Source organism: Felis catus, chromosome X (genome assembly GCF_018350175.1).
Source record: "Felis catus isolate Fca126 chromosome X, F.catus_Fca126_mat1.0, whole genome shotgun sequence".
Classification (NCBI taxonomy): Eukaryota; Metazoa; Chordata; class Mammalia; order Carnivora; family Felidae; genus Felis; species Felis catus.
The window spans coordinates 82174619-82198050 of record NC_058386.1 but is presented as its reverse complement, the minus strand read 5'-3'; the positions used below and the strand labels follow the sequence as shown (position 1 = coordinate 82198050).

General features: G+C 41.5%; 1 protein-coding gene across 1 annotated transcript; it reads right to left on the bottom strand.

Moving 5' to 3' along the window:
* Positions 1 to 9957: 9957 nt before the first annotated feature.
* On the bottom strand, positions 9958 to 22634 carry LOC101091269 (basic helix-loop-helix family member b9). The gene is made up of 4 exons (XM_023249030.2): positions 22351 to 22634; positions 19508 to 19667; positions 13853 to 13953; positions 9958 to 12642 (listed from the first exon to the last, which is right to left on the bottom strand). The coding sequence occupies exon 4, from the start codon at positions 12348 to 12350 to the stop codon at positions 10698 to 10700; it is 1653 nt and encodes a 550-aa protein (XP_023104798.1). The 5' UTR covers positions 12351 to 12642; positions 13853 to 13953; positions 19508 to 19667; positions 22351 to 22634; the 3' UTR covers positions 9958 to 10697.
* Between the last annotated feature and the right edge of the window lie 798 nt (positions 22635 to 23432).

The window sequence follows — 23432 nt, the reverse complement described above, 5'->3', positions numbered from 1 at the left end:
CATGTCTCAGATGTTTGGAATATTTTGCATCCTTTTATCTTATGAATCTCATGCATGATTTTTACAGAAATACTTTTACTGATTTTGTGTTGTTTTAATTTTCACACTTTCAATTATGGTATTTCCTTTCCATTCAATGTCTACTGTACCACATTCAAAGAGTCCCCTTTAAGGGGCACCTGGGTAGCTCACTCAGTTAAACATAAGACTTGAACTCAGGTCATGATCTTGTGGTTTCTGGGTTCAAGGCCCGTGTCAGGCTCTGTTCTGACAGCTCAGAGCCTGGAGCTACCTTCAGAGTCTGTCTCTCCCTCTCTCTCTGCCCCTCCCCTGCTCTCTTTCAAAAATAAATAAATATTAAAAAAATAGAAAAAAACACAGAGTCCCCTTTAATATTTCTTACAGTGCTAGTTTGCTCATCATGAACTCCTTTGGTTTTTGTTTGTTTGAGAAACTCTATCTCTCTTTCTATTTGAATGACAGCCTTGCTGGATACAGTATTCTTGGCTGTAGATTTCCCTTTCAGTACCTTGAATATATCATGCTACTCCTTTTTGGCCTGCAAAGTTTTTGCTGAAAAATCAGCTGATAGGTTTATGGAGCTTTTCTTTGTATGTAACTGTCATATTTTCTCTTGCAACCTTTAAAATTCTTTATCACTATTTTTTGCCATTTTAATTACTATGTGTCTTGGTATGTACCTCCTTAGGTTGGATTTGTTGGGAAATCTCTACCTGAATCTGAATCTCTGTTTCCTTCCCCAGATTTGGAAATTGTCAGCTATTATTTCTTCAAATACATATTCTGCCCCCTTTCTTTTTCTTCTCCTTCTGGGATCCTTATGATGAGAATGTTATTATTCTTGATGGAGTCACTAATTTCTCTGAGCCTGTTCTCATTATGCATTATATGTCTCTCATTTGTTTAGCTTGATTGCTTTCCATTACTCTATCTTCCAGGTCACTGTTATATTCCTTTGTTCCTGTGTGTTACTACTTATTCCATATATTTTATTTTTAATTTTACTTATTGAGTTCTTCATTTCTGATATGTTATGTATTATCTCTGATGTCATTCACCTTTTTCTGAAGTCCAGTATCTTTATAATCATTACTTTAAATTCTCTATCAGGCATACCACTTATTCCTGGTTCACTTAGATCTCTTCCTGTGATTTTGTTGTGTTCTTTCATTTGGGACACATTTCTCTGTCTCATTTTATCTACCTCTCTGTCTGTTTCCCTGTGTTAGGAAAGTCAGCTATGTCTTCTGCTCTAGAAAGTAGTGGCTTTATGAAGAAGAGGTCCTGTAGGGCCTTGCAGTGCAGTGTCCCTTATTCACCATAACCTGGCACTTCAGGGGAGTCTCTTGTGTGTTTTGTGTCCTGATATTGCATCTGAGTCACTTTTCCTTTCAGTCCAGACTTCTGTACTGACTCCCTGCCTGTTATGGGCTGTGCTTGCTCTCTGTGTTGTTAGTGAGACCCAGGCAGGCCAGCTCTGAGGGGTTTTGACCACAGGAGGGCTGGAGAGCAGGACAGAGGTTTTAACAAAATTTTCACTGAGCTGCTAGACCTAGGCTTAATCCTTTGAGCACTGCTACAGTCAGGGGCATGGTGCACGTTAGTTAGTGGGAGTGGTGTCAGACATGGGTGTGCAATGCCTGAGCAAAGCATACATAGCATTAGCAAAATTTGTGCTGAGTCACTAGTCCTAGCCAGGATCCCCCAAATCATGATGGTTGCTGAAATCTTGGCATGCAGAGGCAGGTGTTGTGCAGGGCACCCAGTGTTAAAAAGACTTGCGCTGAGCCCAAGGCCAAGGCCAGCAGGCTTGGAGTGGGTGAGTGCTCAGGCACACTGTTAGCAGGTTGGGTAACAAGTGTCTGTGCCTCCTGCAGGTGGCTCTGTGTTTATGTTGGGGAGCTGGGGAGGAAAATGGTGACTGCCAGCACCATTGTTCCAGGTAAAGTCCCCCAGCATGCTCTGAAACACTTATAAACAGATCACCCTCCAGTTTGCCCCAGTCGTTGTGCTATAGATTCTATGTTACCTCTTTTGGGCTGTGGTCTCTTTAAGGGTGGGGACCCAGGTATCACTGGCTTTCCAGGCTAGCTCAGTGCTGAGTCAGCTGACTTTTAAAGCTCCAAGCTCCAAATCCTGCTGGTTATACAAACTCACAGAATTCATCCCCTGTGGTTTTCAAAGCCAGACATCTTGGGGACTTGTTTTTCCCCTGTGGGCTTCCTGGGGCTTTCAGCTCTCCATGCCCCACAGCTCCCTCCCTCCAGCATGCAGCTCCTGGCCAGTTTCTGCCCTTCCTAAACCCTTTGATGTGGCTTCTTTTCTACATTTAGTTGTGAAGTTGTGGAGTCTTCAGATTGCTCTGCAGTTTATTTACTGGGATGTGAGTGATATCTAGTTGTAAGCATGGGATGAGGTGAGCTTACGGTCCTCTTACCCCACCATCTTCTGGACCCCTTCATATTTTGTTGTTCAGTAGCATCTAATTTGTAGCCCATTCTTTGCACAATAAGTGAATTTCCCCATTTTTGTGACTCACTAGCCAGTAGATATCTACTGAGCATCCACCAGTGACAAAAGAGCAGTGAAAGATAACGTGATAAATGTAATACAAAATGTTTCAGGGTCATAAAAAATAATGATGTATCAGTTAGGCCTCCACTTATAGCTACATAACCTTGAGCAAACAACTTTGTTTCTAAAATAGTTTCCTTTAGGGAATATAGATGAAAATGGTAAAATGAGATGCCATACATATAGTGCTTAGCATAGTACCTGGCATGTGGAAGATAATCAAGAAATCTGCTCTGCCCTCAACCTTGTTTTTTGTGATCTCATTGCTACATCTCCTGGTATTTGGGGAATATAAAATATGTCTCTCAGATTGAGTTAAGCACATTACCAGAATTGTCATTCTCCTAGGTTGTTTGAATATCTATGTTAATGATGCAGCATAGGCAGTATCAGCTAAGGTTTAAACCAGCCAGTACCTGGACCACAGAAAAACTCTACGTATATATAGGGAGAATTCATTGAGTGTTAAGAGCACAGTCATTGAAATTAAACAAAACTATATGGGAGTTCTGGTTGTCACTAATTAGCAATAACTTCTGAAAGTTTCCTTAACTTTGTTCAGCCTTAGTTTCTCCATCTATCAAATAAAGATAATAAATATATTAGAGATTTTGTAGTCAGGAAGGGAAATAAGCACACATTTACATTATATATAAACTTCAGCACCATTTTTGTGTTGTAGGATGATTAGGGTGATATAAGTGGGGCAGGGATGAAAAAATCACCCATTTCCATGTAAAAGGTGTGTGTATATTCCTGTTTCCTGTTTTTGTACCCTCTTGGTCAGCAGCAGAGAAGCAAGAGAATTGAATGTTGGTTCTATCCTTCAAGTTACAGAAAGATAGAATCCTACAAAAGAAAAAAGCAAAATAATGATTTTACTAAACAAAACACCATGATGAAAGGCAGGAAACCTGGGTCCCAGGGCTATATTCACCACAATTTCACTTTATGATGAGTAAGTCACTCCACCACTCCTTACTTCCATCAGAAACACTAATACTACCAGCTAGCCCTGAAGGTCATCAAGAAAAAGCATAATGAAGGGAAACTTGCTCTGCTTTATTCTAAAGTAATTACAAGGTTAGAATAATTAAGATTTATGCAAGTATATATAATTTAATAAAATAGAATAGAAAGCCCAGAAAGAGACCAAATTATATATAAGTTCTTATTATGATGAATGTGGCATTTCTTTTACAGTCTTGAGATATTTTATTTTATTTTTTTTACATTTATCATGGCATGAATTCATAAGGAATGGGTTCCAGCAGTTCAGGCTCCTTTCCATTGGTGCTCACAAAGTGTGCTTTTCTAGGTGGGGCAGGCTGGCACTTCAGTTGAACTCAAATAACTTTCTCTTTGGCTTCCTTCTTTTTCTGATCATTTTCCTTCATACGGTTCAGGAAGTTATTTCAGCTCTTTGAGTGCTTAATAGGCACCCTATGCACATTAATTCTCTTGTCAAGAATCTTGCTTTTAACTTGTTTATGACAATGCCAATAGCATGCTGGATAACACTGTAGACTCTTCCAGTTTTGCCTGGGTGACATTTGTGGGGCATTCCATTTTGAATAGTGCCCATTCCCTTAATGTCCACAATATCGTATCACAGATTCATATGTATGTGGCCAAAGGAACAACTTCATGTTTTCTTTAAGCTTATTTATTTTATTTTATTTATTTTGAGAGAGAGAGAGGTGAAGTAAGAGGGACAGGGAGAATCCCAAGCAGGCTCCGTGCTGTCAGCACATAGCCCCACATGGGGCTCAATCCCACGAACCATGAGATCATGACCTGAGTCAAAACCAAGAGTCAGTCACTTAACCAACTGATCCACCCAGGTGCCCTGACAACTCCATGTTTTCTAAAAGGCCTAGAGAACAGGAGCATCTGGGTGGCTCAGTCAGTTAAGAGCCCAACTTGGGCTCAGGTCCATGACTCAAGGTCCATGAGTTCGAGCCCCCTGTTGGCCTCTGTGCTGACAGCTTAGAGCCTGGAATCTGCTTTGGATTCTGTCCTCTCTCTGCCCCTCCCCACTCTCTCTCTCTCTCTCTCTCTCTCTTTCCCCTTTCTCACGAAAACAAATAAATATTAACAAAAAATTAAATTAAATTAAATTAAAGGCCTAGAGAACTTACAGTGGGTATCTCTCCTCTTTCCATTTGTGTTGGTCATTTGGCATATGGCTGGAAGATGGCAGTTCCAAAAGTGGCATTTTAAAATCATTGGGTAAAGAAAATAATTTTTAATTGTTTTATTAAATATTCAAAAGAAAGTAGTTAGATTTAATTCCTTACAGCATATTATGTAGGATATATCAAATGATAAAAGTATTATTTAAAACAAAATATTGGGGCGCCTGGGTGGCGCAGTCGGTTAAGCGTCCGACTTCAGCCAGGTCATGATCTCACGGTCCGGGAGTTCGGGCCCCGCGTCGGGCTCTGGGCTGATGGCTCAGAGCCTGGAGCCTGTTTCCGATTCTGTGTCTCCCTCTCTCTCTGCCCCTCCCCCGTTCATGCTCTGTCTCTCTCTGTCCCAAAAATAAATAAATGTTGAAAAAAAAAATTTAAAAAAAAAAAAAAAAAGAAGAGAAAAAACAAAATATTAATTAAGATCCCAATATTTAATTTAAGGGGCACCTGGATGGCTCAGTTGGTTGAGCATTGGACTTAGGCTCAGGTCATGATCTCTTGGTTCATGAGTTTGAGCCCTGCATCGGGCTCCCTGCTATCAGTGCAGAGCCCACTTTGGATCCTCTGTCCCCTTCTCTCTCCGCTCTTCCTCCACTCATTCTCTCTCTCAAAAATAAATGTATTTTTTTAAAAAGATGCCAATATTTAATTTAAAAAAAGCAAACAAAACCTCTATTGTACCTATACATACAAAACATTTGGGAAGAAATTCACAATTGTAGTTTGAGTTGGTTTGTTTAATACATGAAATTTGCCTGATCAGTAATGTGATGTGTGAATGATTACTGAAGAAGGGAGCCACTCAAATTCAATGCATTGTTCCTATCACAGTTTGAAATATATCAAAGACCATACATTTCACTCAAGAGATATTTGCATTTCTTGGTGGCAAAGGCTGTCCAAGAAACTAATGTTTAGTTCTCAACTTACATTTTAAACATGAAGAAGTGAAAAAAAAAAGATGAAGAAGTGTTTTTTCAGTATCTACGGCCTTGCACCTCATTCATCCATTCAGTAAAGGAACATTCAGTTGACTAAGTGCTCAGTTTTTTTACACTGTAGAATTTTAGATAGTAAATGAGGATGTTATGGCAAGTATTAATAGTATTAATCAATAATGCTCCTTGATGCTGAAACCATATTATTGCCTTAATCAAAGAACGTAAAGAATGTCAGTTTCAGGGGAAAGAAGAGATGTCTTCATTAGTTACTTTTTATCCCAATCACAGAATAATCACAAATGTCTAGGGAGGTACAACTTAACAAAAAGTCATAAGACATTCACTGATCAGTTGTTTCTGTGGCTGGTAAAATAAAGATAACACATAATGATTTTATTATCCTTTGCTTCTGACAAGATTTGATATGGTCACTTTTGTAGAAAGTCTGACGTCTGAATGTGGAATGATTCTTTGCATTGCCTAATATATTCAACAACCATCTACGAACTTCCACTTCCCTTGACCAACTCCCTCAGAGAACAAAGAAGCTTTTCTCTTCCCAATATATACTTATAGCGTTTGTGTCGATCAGGTTTTTTGAGTTCTGGCTGTTTTGTGAATGTATATATTCCTGCTAGCCTCCCAACAACTTGGAAGATTTTTTTTATAGTAGTTTTTATAGAAATGGATAAGCTGATTCTAAAGTTTATATGGAAAAGCAAAAATAAAAATAACCAAAATAACTGAAAAATAACAAAGTTTAAGGATTCACACTGCCTGATTTCAAGACATTATAAAGCTACAGTAATCAAGACAGTGTGGCACTGCAATCAAGATATACAAGTAGATCAATGAAACAGAATAAAGAATCCAGAAACAGATCCATACATTCAAGGACAACTGATTTTTTGACAAAGATGCAAAGACAACTCAAAAGAGAAAGAAGTCTTTTAGGCAAGTGATGCTGCAACAATTGGGTATCACTATGCCAAAATAAAGAACTTTATACTATAACTTGGACCATACACAAAATCTCAAAATGGATCAGACCTAAATGTGAAACCTAAACTGTGAAGCTTTTAGAATATAGTATAAAATCTTTGTGATCTTGGTTAGGCAATGGTTTCTCCTATATAACAGCAAAATACAACTGGTAAAAAAATGTTCTTTATCAAAATTTAAAACTTTTACTCCTCAAAAGACACTCAAAAAATTTATTTATTTTGAGAGAGAAAGCACAAGTGGGGAAGGGGCAGAGAGACAGAGAGAGAGAGAGAATCTCAAGCAGGTTCTGCACCATCAGCGCAGTCTGATGTGGGGCTCAAACTCACGAACCAGGAGATCACGACCTGAGCTGAAGTAGGACACTTTAATAGACTTAGACCCCAAGGGTTAATATCAAAAGACATTTTTAACAGTGAAAAAACAATCCATAGGGTGGGAAAAACTATTTGTTAAACATATATCTGTTAATAGACTTGTATTCAGTATATATAAAAACAACTCTTACAAATCAACACCAATAAAAATGAACCACCCAGTTAAAAAAAAAAAAAAGCAAAAGATTTACATAAACTTCACCTAATACATATAGATGACAAACATGCATATGAAAAGATGTTCCACACCACTGTCAATAGAGAAATGCAAATTAGAACTACAAATAAGAAAGAAAACACAGGGGGGAAAGTCTTGGGTATCAGTCTGAGCAATATTTTTAGGGGTCTTTCTCCTTATTTTTGCAAGGAAAGCAAAAATAAAATAATGGGACTATATCAAACAAAAGCTTTTGCACAGCACAGGAGACCATCAACAAAACAAAAAGGCAACCTACTGAATGGGAAAAGACGTTTGCAAATGATATAACCAATAAGGGGTTAATATCCCAAATATATAAAGAACTCATACAATTCAATATTTAAAAAACCCAAAACACAATCTAGTTAAAAAATAGAGGACCTGAATAGACATTTCTCCAAAGAAGACATACAGATGGCCAACATGAAAAGTTGCTCAACAATACTGATTACTGGGGAAATGCAAATCAAAACCACAGTATCAGCTCACACTGGTCAGAATGGCTAGTATCAAAAAGGAGTAATAACATGTTGAGGATATGGATAAAAGGAAACCCTCTTGCGCTGTTGATGGCAATGCAAAATGGTACAGTCACTATAGAAAACAGTATGGAGGTTTCTCAAAAAATTGAAAATAGAACTATCATACAATCCAGCAATTCCACTTCTGGGTATTTATCTGAGGAAAATGACAACACTAATTCAAAAGGATATATGCACATCCATGTTCATTGCAGCATTCTTTAAAATAACCATGATATGAAAGTAATCTAAGCGTCCATCAATAGATGAATAAAAATGTGATATATATACAATAGAATATTACTCAGTCATACAAAAGAATGAAATCTTTCCAATCATGACACCATGCATAGATGGACCTAGAGAGTATTTTGTTAAGTGAAATAAGTCAGAGAAAGTCAAGTACTGTACGATTTCACTTATATGTGGAACGTAAAAAACAAATGAACAAACAAAACAGAAACAGACAAATAGATACAGAGAATAATCTGGTAGTTGCCAGAGGAGAGGGGGATAGAAGAGAGTGGGGAAAACAGTGGAAGGGGATTAAAAGGTACAAACTTCCAGTTATAAAATAAGACACAAGGATATAAAGCACAGCATAGAGAATATAGCTAATAATATGTAACAACTTATATGGTGACAGATGATAGCTGGATTTTCTATGGTGATCACTTTGTAACATATATAAATGTTGAATCACTATATCATATACCTACAACTAGTATAATATTGTATGCCAACTATGCTTAAATTAAGAAAAAAAAAAACTACAATGAGGGGCACCTGAGTGGCTCACTTGGTTAAGCATCTGATTCTTGATTTTGGCTCAAGTCATGATCTCACAGTTTTGAGTTTGAGCCCCATGTCAGGCTCTGTGCTGACACTGTGGAGCCTGGTTGTGATTCTCTCTCTCAGTCTGCCCCTCCCCTGCTTGCACTGTTTCTCTCTCACAATAAATAAATTTAAAAAAAAATAAAGAAAACTACAATGAGATACAGGTAAAATTAAAAAGACCAACCATACCAAGTGTTAAAAACTATGTGGAGGAATCAGAACCCTCACACACTGCTGCAGGAGTGTAAAATAAAACAGAACAACCACTTTGGAAAAATGTAAAACTTAAGTGTATACCTACTATATGATCTAGCCACTCCACTCCTAGGTATTTATTTACCCAAGAGAAAAGCAAAACACATGTTCATAAAAACAGTGTGTACAAATGCTCACAGCAGCTTTACTCGTAATAGCCCAAATCTGGAAACCACCTAAATCTCCATCAACAGGTAAATGGATAAATGGTGATATAGCCATATAGTAGACTCTTGGCAATAAAAAAGCAATGAACTACTGATACACATAGTAACATGCATGGGTCTCAAGTCATTGTGCTGAAAGAAGCCACACACCCCTGCTCCCCCCCAAAAAACATGCTGTATGGTTTCATTTATATGAAATTACAGAAAATGAAAACAATTCTATATTGTCAAAAGAAGGATCACTGGTTGCCTGGAGGCAGGGAGATATAGGGAAAGTTGGGAGGGACTAAAGTGGCATAAAGAAACTCTGGGGGGGTGGATGATGGATATGTTCACTATCTTGACTGTGGTGATAGTTTCACATGTGTATATGTATATCAAAATATATTAAATTGTATACTTTAAATATGTATGGATTAATGTAATGGATTATGTACCTCAATAAAGCTATAAATAAAAAGCTTGTGGCAGATCTGCATAATACTAAATTGGAAAGATAATTATAAAGACAATGAGGCAAGCTGCAGAGTACTATACTCTTGCTTCTGCAAAAAACATGTGTGCATGTTATTAAAGACGATATACAATGGAGGCACCTGGGTGGCTCAGATGGTTAAGTATCCAACCCTTGATTTCAGCTCAGGTGATGATTTCTTGGTTTTGTGAGTTCAAGCCCCACTTTGGGCTCTTCATGCTGGCCATGCAGAGCCTGCTAGGGATTATCCCTCTCTCTCTGCCCCTCCTCTGCTCACACTCTGTCTCTCTCAAAATAAATAAATAAACTTTAGAAAAAAGAGGATATGCGATGAAATATTAGGGCACTATGCACTAAATGTTAACACAGAAGAAACATTAAGTGATTCAAAAATGTTATAGAAGCATATTTATTGATATGGAAAGATGATCACAATTTACAGTTAGTGAGAGAAAAAGTAACAGCTTTTACAGTATGATCTTGTTTTAGTTTCTTAACTATTTAAAAATCTAAAAGCATATAATCTAATATTTTCACATGCTGAGACATTTTCTTCAGCTTACACCAGTGGTTGTTAAATGCTTACCATAAGTTATCTGATGCAGGTAGAATAAGGGAAAAACGGTAACTCCTCTTACATTAAACAGCCTATAGCAACTCCTGCCTTCTTTACATGTTGAGTGCACATTCAGCAATGAATGTGTATGTGTACAGATATATGTGAGTGCTGTTAGTTATCTTTTTGTGTATATATGCCTTATTTTTGCAAACCAGATTACAAATTCAATGATTTTTTTTTGCCATTTGAAGCCACAAACATATTTAAACAAATACTAATGAAGAACTTAGTATACTTATGATGAATTGGTTCACTATCTTCAGTAAAATGTTAAAAAGTTCCCCATCTACACAAGACAAAAATCAACAGATGTTTTCAGCATATGATACAATATTCATTTGGTATCTCAAAAATGGTATAGCTCAAAACTAGAGACTGTCACAGGTAACATCATGTTAAAGATGTAATTTATAACGTACACACTGTAATAATCAAAACATTATGCAAGGGCCTATAGGGACAGCCTTTTAGAGTCTGAAGATTGTTCAGTGTTCACTTTTATTTCTGGCTCATTTTACATTGTTTCAATAATTCCTTTAACCTCACGGAAAATGGCCATCAGTGTATTATAATTCATGTGATCAACAACTACAATTGAGCCCTTTCTGATATGCTCCTTTATGTTAATAAATATGGCCACAGCACTAACAAGATTGGCTTTTGCCTCCTTCTGGTTAAAGATGAGTTTTAATGCTGCTAATGTCTTTGTATTGATCATGTCTCTGGCTGCAGTTGGATTTTCAGACATATTCAAAAGTACTTTTAAAACAAGATTTCTGGTTTTACGATTTCCCAGGGACAGCAAGTGGAAAAGTTGTGAAAAGTAATTGGCAACAATGTGGTGATGGTCAGAATCAGTAGTCAGTTGTCCTAGTATCTTTAATCCAGATTGTTGTCCAGGTGAATTCAAGGGAAAAGACATGGTTTCCTTACACATATGCTTAACATGTAATTCAACCTTGCGTTGTCTCTCATCCCCAGAAGGAGGATTCAGAGTAATTACAGCCTTTTTTCTGATTTCAGAGGAAGGAAAACTGAGCAAGCTTTCAATAAGCGTCACTACACCCACCTCATTAATAAACTCTTGGGCAAAGGGATGAACCTTAATGATCCCCATTGCAATTTGAGCTATTTTATGAATGAGAGGATCAGTAGTTGACTTAAGTAAGGTAACAAGTTTTTCAAATTCCTCAGAATCCATATAGCATTCCATTTTGCAAGGGCAAGCAAATGGCTTAATCCCATTCACTTCCCTAATCCTGATTTGGCGTCTAATTTCCTCTATGGTCTGGATGCAAGGGCTAGAACCGAATGGATACTCAGGGACAGGCTGTGAGCATGAAGTAGTGCTCCTAGAAGGGCATGTTGTTGCCACAGGTAAAGAATGGGTATTTTCCTCAGCTGAAGCCAGGACAATATATGAAGGAGGCTTTGTCTCAAATGGGACTTGGGATCTAAATCCTAACACTGCTGGAGTTACAGCAGGGGCTTTGGGCCAAATAGTTACCTCAGACCAGTCCTTGGGCCTATTTTTTTCATTAATTTCATCCACAGGCTGGGGCCTAACTATCCTGCTCACAGGTCTAGGATTAGGGTCATAACTAGTTTCATCTCCATCCCAAAACCAGTTCCCAATAACATTTTCTTCCTCTTCCTCCTCAGCCCCTGGCCTAGCTTTGCAGCTGGCCCCGGCCACAGACTCCAACTTTTCAGCATAGGACAGAGGATCAATACCAGCTTTACCTTCATCCTTAGCATTAGAATGATTATTGGCCTCTTCTCCACTCCAAAACCAGGAACCAACATTGGCTTCTTCTCCACTCCAAAACCAGGTATCAATACCAGCCTTATGTTTACAGGTGGACCCAGACTCAGCATTAGCCTCAGCCACAGAACAAATCCTAGATACTTTAGTGGCCTCATCTTCAGCTTTGGGACTAAAATATGCCAGGCCTCTTTCCTTTATCTCAGGAACACTCCTGTTCTTACACCTTGCCTTCATCGCTGCTGTTGCATCAGCTTGAGACTCTGCCTTGGCTACTGCTTTGTCCTGGGTCTTAGCTACAGGTCTGACTATGCCAGTAGTCTCCCTCTTTGCTTCAGCTTGCACACCAGCCCTTTTTTGAGCTTTGCCTTTGTTTCTAGTCTCATTCTTAGCCCCAGTCATGGTTAAAGATCAGTTATATAGATAGCTCTATACAGTCTTGGCCTTGGTTTTCAATGTGTCCCAGGTCAATGTCTTAACACTCTTTCACTGGATCAGACATAAACTTTGTGGCAAGTCAGTCGTCAGCTCAGCAGTCACACAGTCCCCTTTCCAAACACAGAACCTCTGTCAACAATACAGAGAAAAGACAGAGGCACTTAGTCTGAGCGAAGATGATAGTTCCTGAGTGCAGACTTGTTGAAGGTGATGATCTGCCACTACAAGGCCACTACAGCCACCACTGGAGATGGACCTGAGGTGGAAGAAGAAAACAAGCTTTAAGTCTCTTCCAACTGTGCTTCACTATGCAGAGAGCCACACATGATATGAGAGAATAGAAATGGATTGTGAGGTAGAATAGTAGAAAACTCTATTCCCTCATTTTATCCCTTCCACACTCCCACACTCATGCCCAACAATATCCTACCCAGGCAGTAACGCACTCTTTTCTCTCCAACACATAGGAGCAGGGATGATGGAAAAGTTTGCTGAAAGTGAAAGAGGCTAAGAAACATCCAGGCTCTTTGGTATACTATATGCTACAGGTCTATCCAGGTAGGTCTCACACCAACCTGTACTGATGTGGTGCGATTTCCTCCTCCTTCCTTACTTCTAGGATCAAAAGCCCTATAGCCAATTCACAGGCAGACTTTTGGACAAAAATATAGGAGAGTTGGAATTGAGCATTTGGTAGACAGACATTTACTCTGCATTGTAAACCAAGTGTCTGTCTTTCCAAATCTAGAACTTTGGTTATATAACATTTCTGGTCTCTTTGGTCCTCCTCATGGCTTCCTACCCCATTTCCTGGGTATCTATCAATTACCCTGTAGGCACAATACTGGCTTCCTTTATCCTCATTTTCTATACCCAAATGTGAGGATAGAGGTTATCTGTAAAGTTGGAAGACAATGGCTCCAATATATGTTTTAGGCTTGCCAATAGCCTATTTACATCCCCAATCATTACACATGCTCATGCTCACACTCACCTTGAATCCAAATGAATAGTTTGCGTCTTTTTTTCTTAATTCAAAGTGAACAACTATCTACATATTTCTACAGGAACCTATAAAGGAACAAACTTAAGAATAGATAAAAAGACAAAAGAGAAACCAGAAGAGATTGAGCTAGCCCAACAGCCATCACAAGCATTATAATACAGACTTTTGTTTATTTAAGGCCATGTTAAATGTCTCCCACCTGTCTGATCCTACCAAATGATTCCACATCAATTCCCCCCAAGACCTGCAACTTGTCTAATTATACTTCCTTCCAATTTTGAATTTGGTTATTTTCCCAGCAGAGACTACACCTCTTTTCCTGAACAAATATGAGATGCAACAGTAGATAGTGAGCAACTGTATTTTGAAAGCAGTCAGTGAAGATAACAGGACTATTATTTTAATACCATCTTTGCATGCCCCTACCCTTCCACTTTCCCCATGCAAACATATATCCTACCTCACTGCCACCTATTTCAGCCAGCCCACACAGCAGAGGTCCTCAGGAAATTCTATCCTTTACACCAAAGAACAGTTCTTTAGCTGGAGAAGAGTCACACCCTGCAAAACAAAGAGGAACATTCAGCAAAACACCAAGAGAATATGTTGACAATCGTAGGAAAATATCAGGTTAATAAGACAGATACCCAGAATTCAGGTCCTGACACTACCTTTTGAAGAATCAGGAAACAAGTAAATAAATGACATAGGCTCTAAAATGACCCTTCAGAAAATACTCCCCTCTATTCTGACCCACCATTCCCACACCTCAACATATTAAGTGGGCTGGGATGTTGAGAAAAATGATCCTGAAGGAGAAAGGTGGATTAATACCACGCTATTTTTTTATACCACACTATTTCTTTAGAAGGACACTTCCTGTTAAAGGTGATCTACTCCTTACTGTCATTTCCTTGCATTTAATTGACTGCAAGATATAAACATGGAAGGCAATAAAGCTGCTGTATTAAGAGGTGGGTAAACATTTCATTTTGATGTCTTCATAATCTACCCACTCAAATGTCCTCTTGCTAAATGTGCCAGATCTACCCTGCAAAGATTTTGGCATCAACCAAGCGCCTATGAGAAGGGACAGCACCCAGGGCGAGGGGCCCAACAGACCGCTTTACAGAATCAAGAGCTGGAATAGCAGACGCCACCGGCCCAGCACATCCGCCAATTGAGCACAGAGCTCCTAAGCCCCATCCCCGCTCTCGCCCCGGCGGCCTCCCCGGGTGCCCCCCACCCCAACTCCCGCTCCGCCATTTCTTCCGCAGTAGGCTCCCCCCACAGCTCTCTCCCGGCACAGCACCGTCGAGGGCGGGTCATGGGCGCCTGGAAAGCTGGCTGCGGAGTGGCTGGCGCAGTTCGCCTCCACAGGATCCGAGGGAGCCTCTCCCGCCAGCCCTCATGCCCTGGGCCCGGCCCGCACCGGTCACTGCCTCTCCTCACCAGGGGTCCCGCGGCGCTGCGCACCTCTGTCACGGACAGGGTACGACCCGGTCGCCTCCCCCTTGCCAGGGTGCCAGAGGCTGGGGTCCGGGCAGGCTGTAAGCCGGGCGACAGTGGGGGTCCCCCCACCCCTCCCCACGACAACCCACTTGCCTTCACAGGCTCAAGGTGCAGGTCGTTGTCCTCCCCCTCTTCTCAGAGCTCCTCACTCGGACTCCCACCACCTAGCGTGCTGTCAGAATCGCAAAAAGGCGTCCCGCCCCCCCCGCGCTGCAGCACCAAACTGGGCAGGGGCTGAGCAGGATGCGGCACGAACCGCTCTCAGCAAGGGTGTCGGGAAGGGGGGCGGAGGGATACAGCACGAATGGGCTAGACGCCCCCTCCCTGGCCCACCCTAGTTCCGACCCACGGGGGGCGGGGCCAGGAGGTGCGCCAGCCTAAGGGGCGGGCTCACAGCAGCCCGCCTCTGCAGACCTCCAAGGCGACCACCCCCTCATTGCTGGCACCGCAATAAAAGGGACCTGGGGACGACTGGCAGTGGGGGCTAGGATCCCTAGTTCAGGGTGGTGGTGGTGGTAGTGTGCTGCAGGCAGCAGCGGATGGATATCAACCGTCCTTCGGTTTGTGAGAATCCCCAGCCTGTTCAGTGTCTGCCCGCCTCCAACCCCCGCCCCACCCAAGCCTGCCCGCCTCCCACCCCCCCACCCAATCCAGCCCGCCCTCCTTCCTGGAGGCTGATGGGCTAGGGGCTGTGAGAAGAGCAGGATGAGAGGGGAGAGGCGACTTAAGGCCAGACCACCTGGCCCTCCTGGAGTCCTTCTTTCATTGTTTCACGGACCCTGGAGAGGAGGAAGTGGGAGGGGGCTCTCATGGAGGCCTCACCACTGAGCCTTTTCTAAAGAGAGGCAGACCTGCACCTCTAACCTGAGAAAACCAACCACTGCTCTGTGCCCACCCTTTCTGCCACACTGCTTCCCACCCCCACCCCTCATTCAAACTGGTAATATGCTTTGCCATTTCGCAGTCCCCACAGTTGCCCAAGAAGGAGGGCCTTTCCCTGTCAGGACTTGCACTGGGTCATAGGATCTTTCCTGTCTGTTGTCCCATGGTCCGGTGTCAGGATAGTCCTGGCTCCTTTTCCACTATCCTATCTATCAAGTCTTCGCTTGTAGTCATGTCCAAGCTCTCATGATCTTTGGCAATGTGGATCTGTGGCAGGGATTAGAACCAGCTTGGATCTCAGCCACTTGCCATACACACTTGCCTAGTTTATCCATTAGAGCTGTTAACATATTAAGCTTACTTATTTTTATTCCCCAATACTTACAAATTCTGCATCATATCTGAGTCTGGTTCTGATGCTTGCTTTGTATTCTCAAACTGTGCTTTTTCTTGCCTTTTAGCATGGCTTATAGTTTTGTGTTGAAAGCTGGATATTATGCATTAGGTTATAGGAACTGAAGTGAACAGTCCTTTAGTGAGAAGTTTTAAAGTTAAGCTGGTTAGCAGTTGGGCTGTGGGTAGTTTGCTGTAGCTTTCAGTGCTATGGTCTTCAAATTCGTCTAGTGTCTTTATTTTTACCTCCCCTCTAAACTCTGGGCTTCCCTAATTACTCCTTGCAGAGAGTCTACATCTTGCAGCTCTTTTAACTATACTGTTATGACAATGGAGGCTTGTTAGCAATGTGACAACGTGTGGAGGAGAGCAAGTGTTCTATAATCTTATGATTAAATTCCAGTGTTTTGTGGACCTGTGTCCCTAAGCTATGACCTTCACAAGTGTTTCTTAGTGTTTTTGTCTTCCTTATGTGAGAATGGAAGTCTAGAATGGACTCAATAGGTGGAATGCCTTTTCCTCAGCTGGGATAAAGTTCAGGGAAAGGCTTTTCCACTGGAAAGTAGACCTTTATCTTGGAGAAGGTTCTGGGTCTATTTCCCCCTCCTAGAGCCATGTGGTGATCTTTCAAATGTTTACTTGTGAGAACCTGCTGGACTTCCTAGAGGTAAAGCCCACTAAATTTCTAAGCCAGCACGTCCCCATGGGGTTTCTTACTCTCAAACTATTCCACACTCATTACCTAGAAATTTGTCAAAATTACTATTTTTATGTTTATGTTTCTAGCAGTTTCTGCTCTGTGTAAGTAGAGAGAGAGGCTGTGACTCTCCAGATTTGTCTTTTCTCCAGAATTTGGGGTGATTATTTGCCCTGTGACCTCAGTTCTTTGATGGGTCTAAGATAAATCATTGCTTCTCAGTTTGTTCAGCTTTTTTTTTTTTCTGTTTAGAAATACAGGAAGAATGACTTCTAAACTCTTTACATGTCCTAACTGAATCTGGAAATATGGCTTATGGATTTTAATAGGGTAGCTAAAGACCAGTGAACACAGTGTTTGTCCTCTTCCTTTCAGCTATATATTAGATCTGGGAATTAAGTTGCCCTTGAAAACCAAGCTGCTCCATAAATATTGGCTCTTTTCCCTCCCAGGTATAGAATATTTATGTGGCTCCCTGAATCTGGCATCTCAGCCCCCAAATTCATAACTTGGGAGTGCAGATTAGAGTTCATACTTCCAGATTCAAAGTTCCTGGTGGTGAGCTCTGAGCAACTGTGACTCAACCCTGGGAGAAAAAAGTCATCTCTGTTACCATCACCACCAAGAAGCAGATTACTATACTACTAGGTGCTTGCTTAGACTAGAATGGCCAGTTTCTGAGTCCTGGAAGCAGGTTCCAAAAGGAGGCTCTACTGGAGCACCTGGGTGGCTCAGTCAGTTAAGCATCTGACTTCGGCTCAAGTTATGATCTTGCAGTTCATGAGTTCAAGTCCTGTGTCAGGGTGGGTGCTGACAGCTCAGAGCCTGGAGCCTGCTTCAGATTCTGTGTCTCCCTCTCTCTGCCCCTTGCCTGCTTACACACACACTCTCTCTCAAAAAGTAAATTAAATTATAATTTTATTTTTTAATAAAAAATTTTTAAAAATTTAAAAAACGGAGTCTCTCCTTTGGAACATGGCCAGACTTCAGAGCCAGGCAGTCCAGAACTTGAATAGAGAGTTTTTTACTATTAATTATTTGTGTCACTTTGGAAAGGGTACTTAATGTTTTTATCTGTGTTAATTCATGTCTCAGAAGAGGCTGGTTAAAACTACTTCACAGGATTCTTGTGCACACTAAATTAGGAAGTATCTGATATTCTGAAATACCTGCAGGTTATCAGGTCTTTCTAGTTCCTTTTAAAATTGTGATCTAGCCATATTATGAGGTGGGCTGGGGAAAGTAGAAAAGAGTAGATGAGAACTCCATGGTGGCTTTTCGTGGTCATAAATGATAAGAAATTGCCACTGTGCTCTTTGTCTCTGTAACGTCAGTACTTTGTATACTGTGTTGCTTACCATGGCCCTTTACAAAAATAATGTCATTTTTGCATAAGGTATGTCCCCCCTCTCCTTGTAGTCATATAGCACAGGGAGGCTGATCCCTGTTCCAGGGGTAAGTCAACTTGCTCCAGGGGTAATCCATCCCCTTGGTACTCTCTGGTTCAGGAAGGGGTGGCAATATAACGGTACTCATTGAGGCATTAGAAGATTGCAAAAGGACTTCTGAGCAAAGTGTCCTCACTCATAAGAAAAGGCCATCAGGAAACAGTCTCCTTAACCCTGGGTTCTCAGGGCCCTCTTGGTTCCCTCCCAGCACCTCAGACCAAAGCGAATACTTTTGTCCCTTGTACTGCAAATGGCACAAAGGAACAATTAAGAAGTCCTGTCCTTGTAAAACATTCCACGTGAGGTGTTGACAGCTAGATGACCTTGAAAGGGCAGGAGGGAATGTTACAAGAAAATAACTATGTTGTTCCCTAATGGGTGACTACACAAAGGAACATTTTTAGAATTAGGTAATGCCCAGAAACATAGATAACGCACACTACAAGGAATTTGCTAAAAAATATAATGCTACGCTTGTTACAATAAAGTGGCCAGTCTAACACACTGCTGTTGTCTGTGTCCATTTATTTATTTATTTTTTCGCCGATGCTGTTCATCCTTTGGGAACCCCTGGACCTGCTGGGGCTGGACCTTGGCACCAATGTGGCCTGAGTGCAGGGAAAGTGGAGAAGGGCTTGGACTAGGGTGAAGCGCCTGAAAGTGAGTGCTTCCTAAAACTGTGTCCTTATCTCATTCTAGTGCTGGCCCTGACTTGGAAGAATGTGTTGAGAGATGGAGATAGAAAGTTAGGGCCTTGAAACTCTCCAGAGAACCTGGGAACATTTTAAAGATGAGATCCCATTGAAAGTTGCTCTTTTGAAACTGGGTGCACAGTAGATGGTCAGTGAGTGATAACAGTTCAGCTGTACCATAAGAAGATACCTTTCTTTCATTCATGACTGGATTGATGACAAATCTGCTCTAATTTTATCCTCAGGCAGCAACATTTTAAGTCAAGTGATATTTGAATGGGCCCTGATATTCATTACTTGAGATAGCCCATAATATTTATCCAGAAAAGGAGCATAAACAAAAGGGCCATGTGAGTAAAAAAATTGATGGATGATCCTGGCCCCTACAAGTCATACCCAAGGGGTGATTAGAACAGAGATAATCATCCTTATACTTAGGGACACACACACACACACACACACACACACACACACACACACACCACACTTACCCTGCCTCTTTCCTGAGATTGAAAAATCCACAGGTGTTAACTGGTAAGTATCTGCTTCAGGTTGCACATGGGACTTAGGCGGTATCCAGTGAGGCCACAGTATGAAGTTCCCCAAATATAAATGTGGTACTCCCAACAGGAATTCTAGGCTGAGGGAGCTCTAATGAGAAAAAATATACAGAAATTATAGAGAACTTTAAAAATAGTTTAAATTGCATGCACTTGCCACAAAAACACATGCGGATTTTTTCACCCATAATACACTGGTAGGTTCTGCCTTCTTCATTTTTAACTTGTTTATATATGATAAATAGGATCAGAGACAGATATTAATCTACCGGTGGCTGCTAAAAATAGAGACGTGTAACATCATTGTTCCAACATCAGTTATTTGACACCAATTACCCGGAGTTAGCACCAGACTCCACAGGTTTAAAGGTGCAGTCCCCAACAATACTGCCCCATTTCAGATCAGATGCCAGTTACGAGTCATGGGAACCACTCATACTTCTGAGTGACCAGTTATAAATTCAGGATTTCCCATGATCTCCTCAGGTTTGATAATTTAGCAGAACAACTCACAGAACTCACTAAAAGTTCTATACCTAGGATTATAGTTTTATTATAAATACACACAGGACAAGGTGTGGAAGGTTCTTAGACACACAGCTTCTATGCCCTCTTCCCATGGATTTAGGCCATATCAACCTCCCTGGATATCAGTGCATTTACCAGTCAGGAAGCCCCACTGATCCCTGAGTTTTCATTGGGGTTTCCTTATGTAGACATGATCCATTAAATCACTGGCCATGTGACTGAACCCAAAATTCAGACGTCCCCTCTTTGAGAGTTCCAGCTGGCCTAAAGTTCCAAATCTAGTCACATGGTTGGTCCTACTGGTGACCAGACCACAATCTGAAGCCAAAAGTCACTTTGTTATTATAACAAAGACACTCCTGTCACTCACTAAATTTGTTAAGTTTTTTGAAGCTCTGTGCCAGAAACCAGGGACAAAGTTTAAATATATTCTTTCTTATGCCACACTATGTTTGAGGTATTCTCGTTTGTCAAATTCTAAAAACACACAGACAATAGAAAACAGAGCTTGAGGGGAAAGACTATAACCTGAATATTGAACCCAATACATGTATTACCAGAATTCTGGAGAGTGGAGGGAAGGGGATAATAACAAAGCAGGCAAGAAGTAAGAGAGGAAGAGGTAGTCCTAGGTCTCAATCTCTGTAATTTTATCTCACATGCCTTCTGCTCAATCCTAGCTTTTAAATGTAAAAAGGTGGGCCTGAAATATTATTATGACATGATTTCAACTCTATACTGAGTACAAAAATAAGGATATGAGAAGGCTTAGTTAGGAAAACTCATTACTTCCTGGTGACACTTCCTAAACTATCCAGTGGAGGCATGGGGGGGGGGCATTCAAATAGAAAGAGGTTAAGTATTTACCAAGGGCTGGTACCTAGGATGAGACCAAAGAAACAAGCCCTAAGAAGGGAGCAGAGAACACAGTGCAAGGAAGAAAGCAAAGTGTCTACAGAGGGAATCATGTGAGATCAAGAGTTTCTGTCAGTGATTCCCAGAAAGAACCTCTTCTGAGGCCCAGGACAACAGTGGGAGGGAGGCTCAGATCAAAAAGAAACTTTTGTGTTCCTAGAGGGAAGGAGCTGCTGCCTGGGGCTAAGATCCAAGGATCCTCTTGGGAGAGGAGAAACTTGATGGTTTCCTAATGAGAAATCCCATGTGAAGGGCACAAAGCCCCTAGGTTCCCTCCTCCTGAGTCTGTTCCCTTCCCCATTCCTTAGAGCTTCTCAGATTGGGGTTTATTCTACTCTTGCATCTGTTGGAAGCTGGAACCTTGGAATATAAGGCAGATATATCCCTGCCTCCTTTTCCCCCACCATCCCCCCAAATTTGGTCTGGTCTCAGTCATCCCCAACATTTGGAAGACAGACAGAGTGAATGCCAACTAGGTGAGAGGAAAGGAGTGCAGCTCATGGTTCCCATTGCTGAGGAATTTTTTTTTCCCCTCTAACCTTCAAGATTTTTCTAGCTGGAGTAAGAATTAAATTGATGAGACAGATCAAATAAATAAAAATAAAATGAAATAAGATTTAAATTCATATATATAGGGAACTCACACAGACAGGAGATTCCAAAGACAGGTAAAATGAGGTAATTTGCCATACCCAACTAAGAAGAAAGGTAGGGATTTGGGACTTCAAAGGGAAGGAAAGCAATTCAAAATAGAATGAATATTTGGTAACCAAATATGGGGGTACATACACAAACAATAGGACATACAAAGGAATTTTAACAGATACTTTGCTAAATTCCTCCCTGTCAACCACCCCTAGTTCATATACTGTGGTTATCTATGGAAGTAGTTGTCTTCCTGAAGCAGGTCCTCAACCTAAATTTTCCTCAGGCAATTAGTGGAGGAGGTCAAAGTTTCCTCCTGAGCCTTTTGGGCAATTGTTTTCAGTTCCAAATAATCTGCATGCCAAAATGGCATATTTTGGGGCAGCCTGCCCTAGTTCCCAATACCATTGTCACAATCCAGCGCCTCAGGAGTTCAGGAATTGTCACCTCACCGTTTCCTTTCTCTGGTCTCCCCTGAAACCAACTCCCTCCTTGTGTCCACCTCCTTTACTCGACACACAGTAACAAAGCCACACACAGCTGGGCTGGGCGGGGAGCCTGGGAGTGAGGGAGGGGTTTTCAGAAGGCAGAAGCAGAGACCCAGTAAGGTCCGAGGCACTTCTTGCACCAGGACTTATTCTCAGCCACCACATCCCATGGATGACATTTCCCAGCCTCGCACCCACCTCCTCCAACAGCAACCGCTGCTTCTCTCCACGTTTGCCTCCTGCAGGATGACTTCCTGCCTCTTGAGTTCCTGGGCAAAAGACTGACCCCGGCTAAGACGCTGGCAATAGGCTGAGGGGTTGTGCCCTCTACCAACAAATGCTGTAATTGCGCTCGCCTGAGAGATCCGTTTTCAGGTTAGTGCAGCATGGAGAGACACCCACCCACTCAGCCCAATATTCTACCACTCCTCCCACGGCCGTCTGTCAGTCGTCAGGTGTATATCCTTCCTGTCCGCTTTCAGTACGACACACCTCTGTGCTTGCGCAAGAGAGAGCATGGTCACGTGACCCACCACTAGCTTCACGTGACCGTGTAGTCGGTCGGTCTGCCGCATCCCTGCATCATGGATGGCAGAATCTTCTGCCCCTGAGGTTGAGATGCTTGCTAGAAGAATCTGACGCTCCAGGTGAAGATAGAGAGCTTAAGGAAGGCTGGATTTAGAGCCGGAGCTTCCAGCGCTAGCGCTAGGCCTGGGCCTTGCTCTTTAGGAGCACAGGGCTGGCGAGGAATACTCGATGAGAAAGGAGTTTGAAGAGGAAGTGATTTTTATTAATCTCGGGCGACATATTAACACACACGCACGCACACACACACACACACAGAACCTGTCTTAAAAAATATTCATAAGTAAAACAAACATTCAAATTACCATGTCCACTACCAGGATGATTTCTGTTAACACTTGTGGTTTGTGAAGGTAGGCAAAACTGCCACTTTGTCCTACTTCCATAAACCGTGCATATCAGAATCAAGTGGGGAAAAAACATGTTGCACGGTCAGAAAAATTATACAAAACTTGAGTAAAGACAACATGGGTGCTGGATATTATTCCAGTAGTGCTGGGCTTCATTCTCTATTGAGCAAGTTTTCAACCCTGAGAGGCCAATGTTAACTTGTAGATATTTTGTCTAACGGATATGGAAATGATTTACGTTCAGTGGACAGATAACATCAATGGTTACAACGTATTGCCCTTAGAATACTAACTAGTTTTGTATTTAACCTAGAAATTTTATCCTAACATTTACTGTTTTTCTGT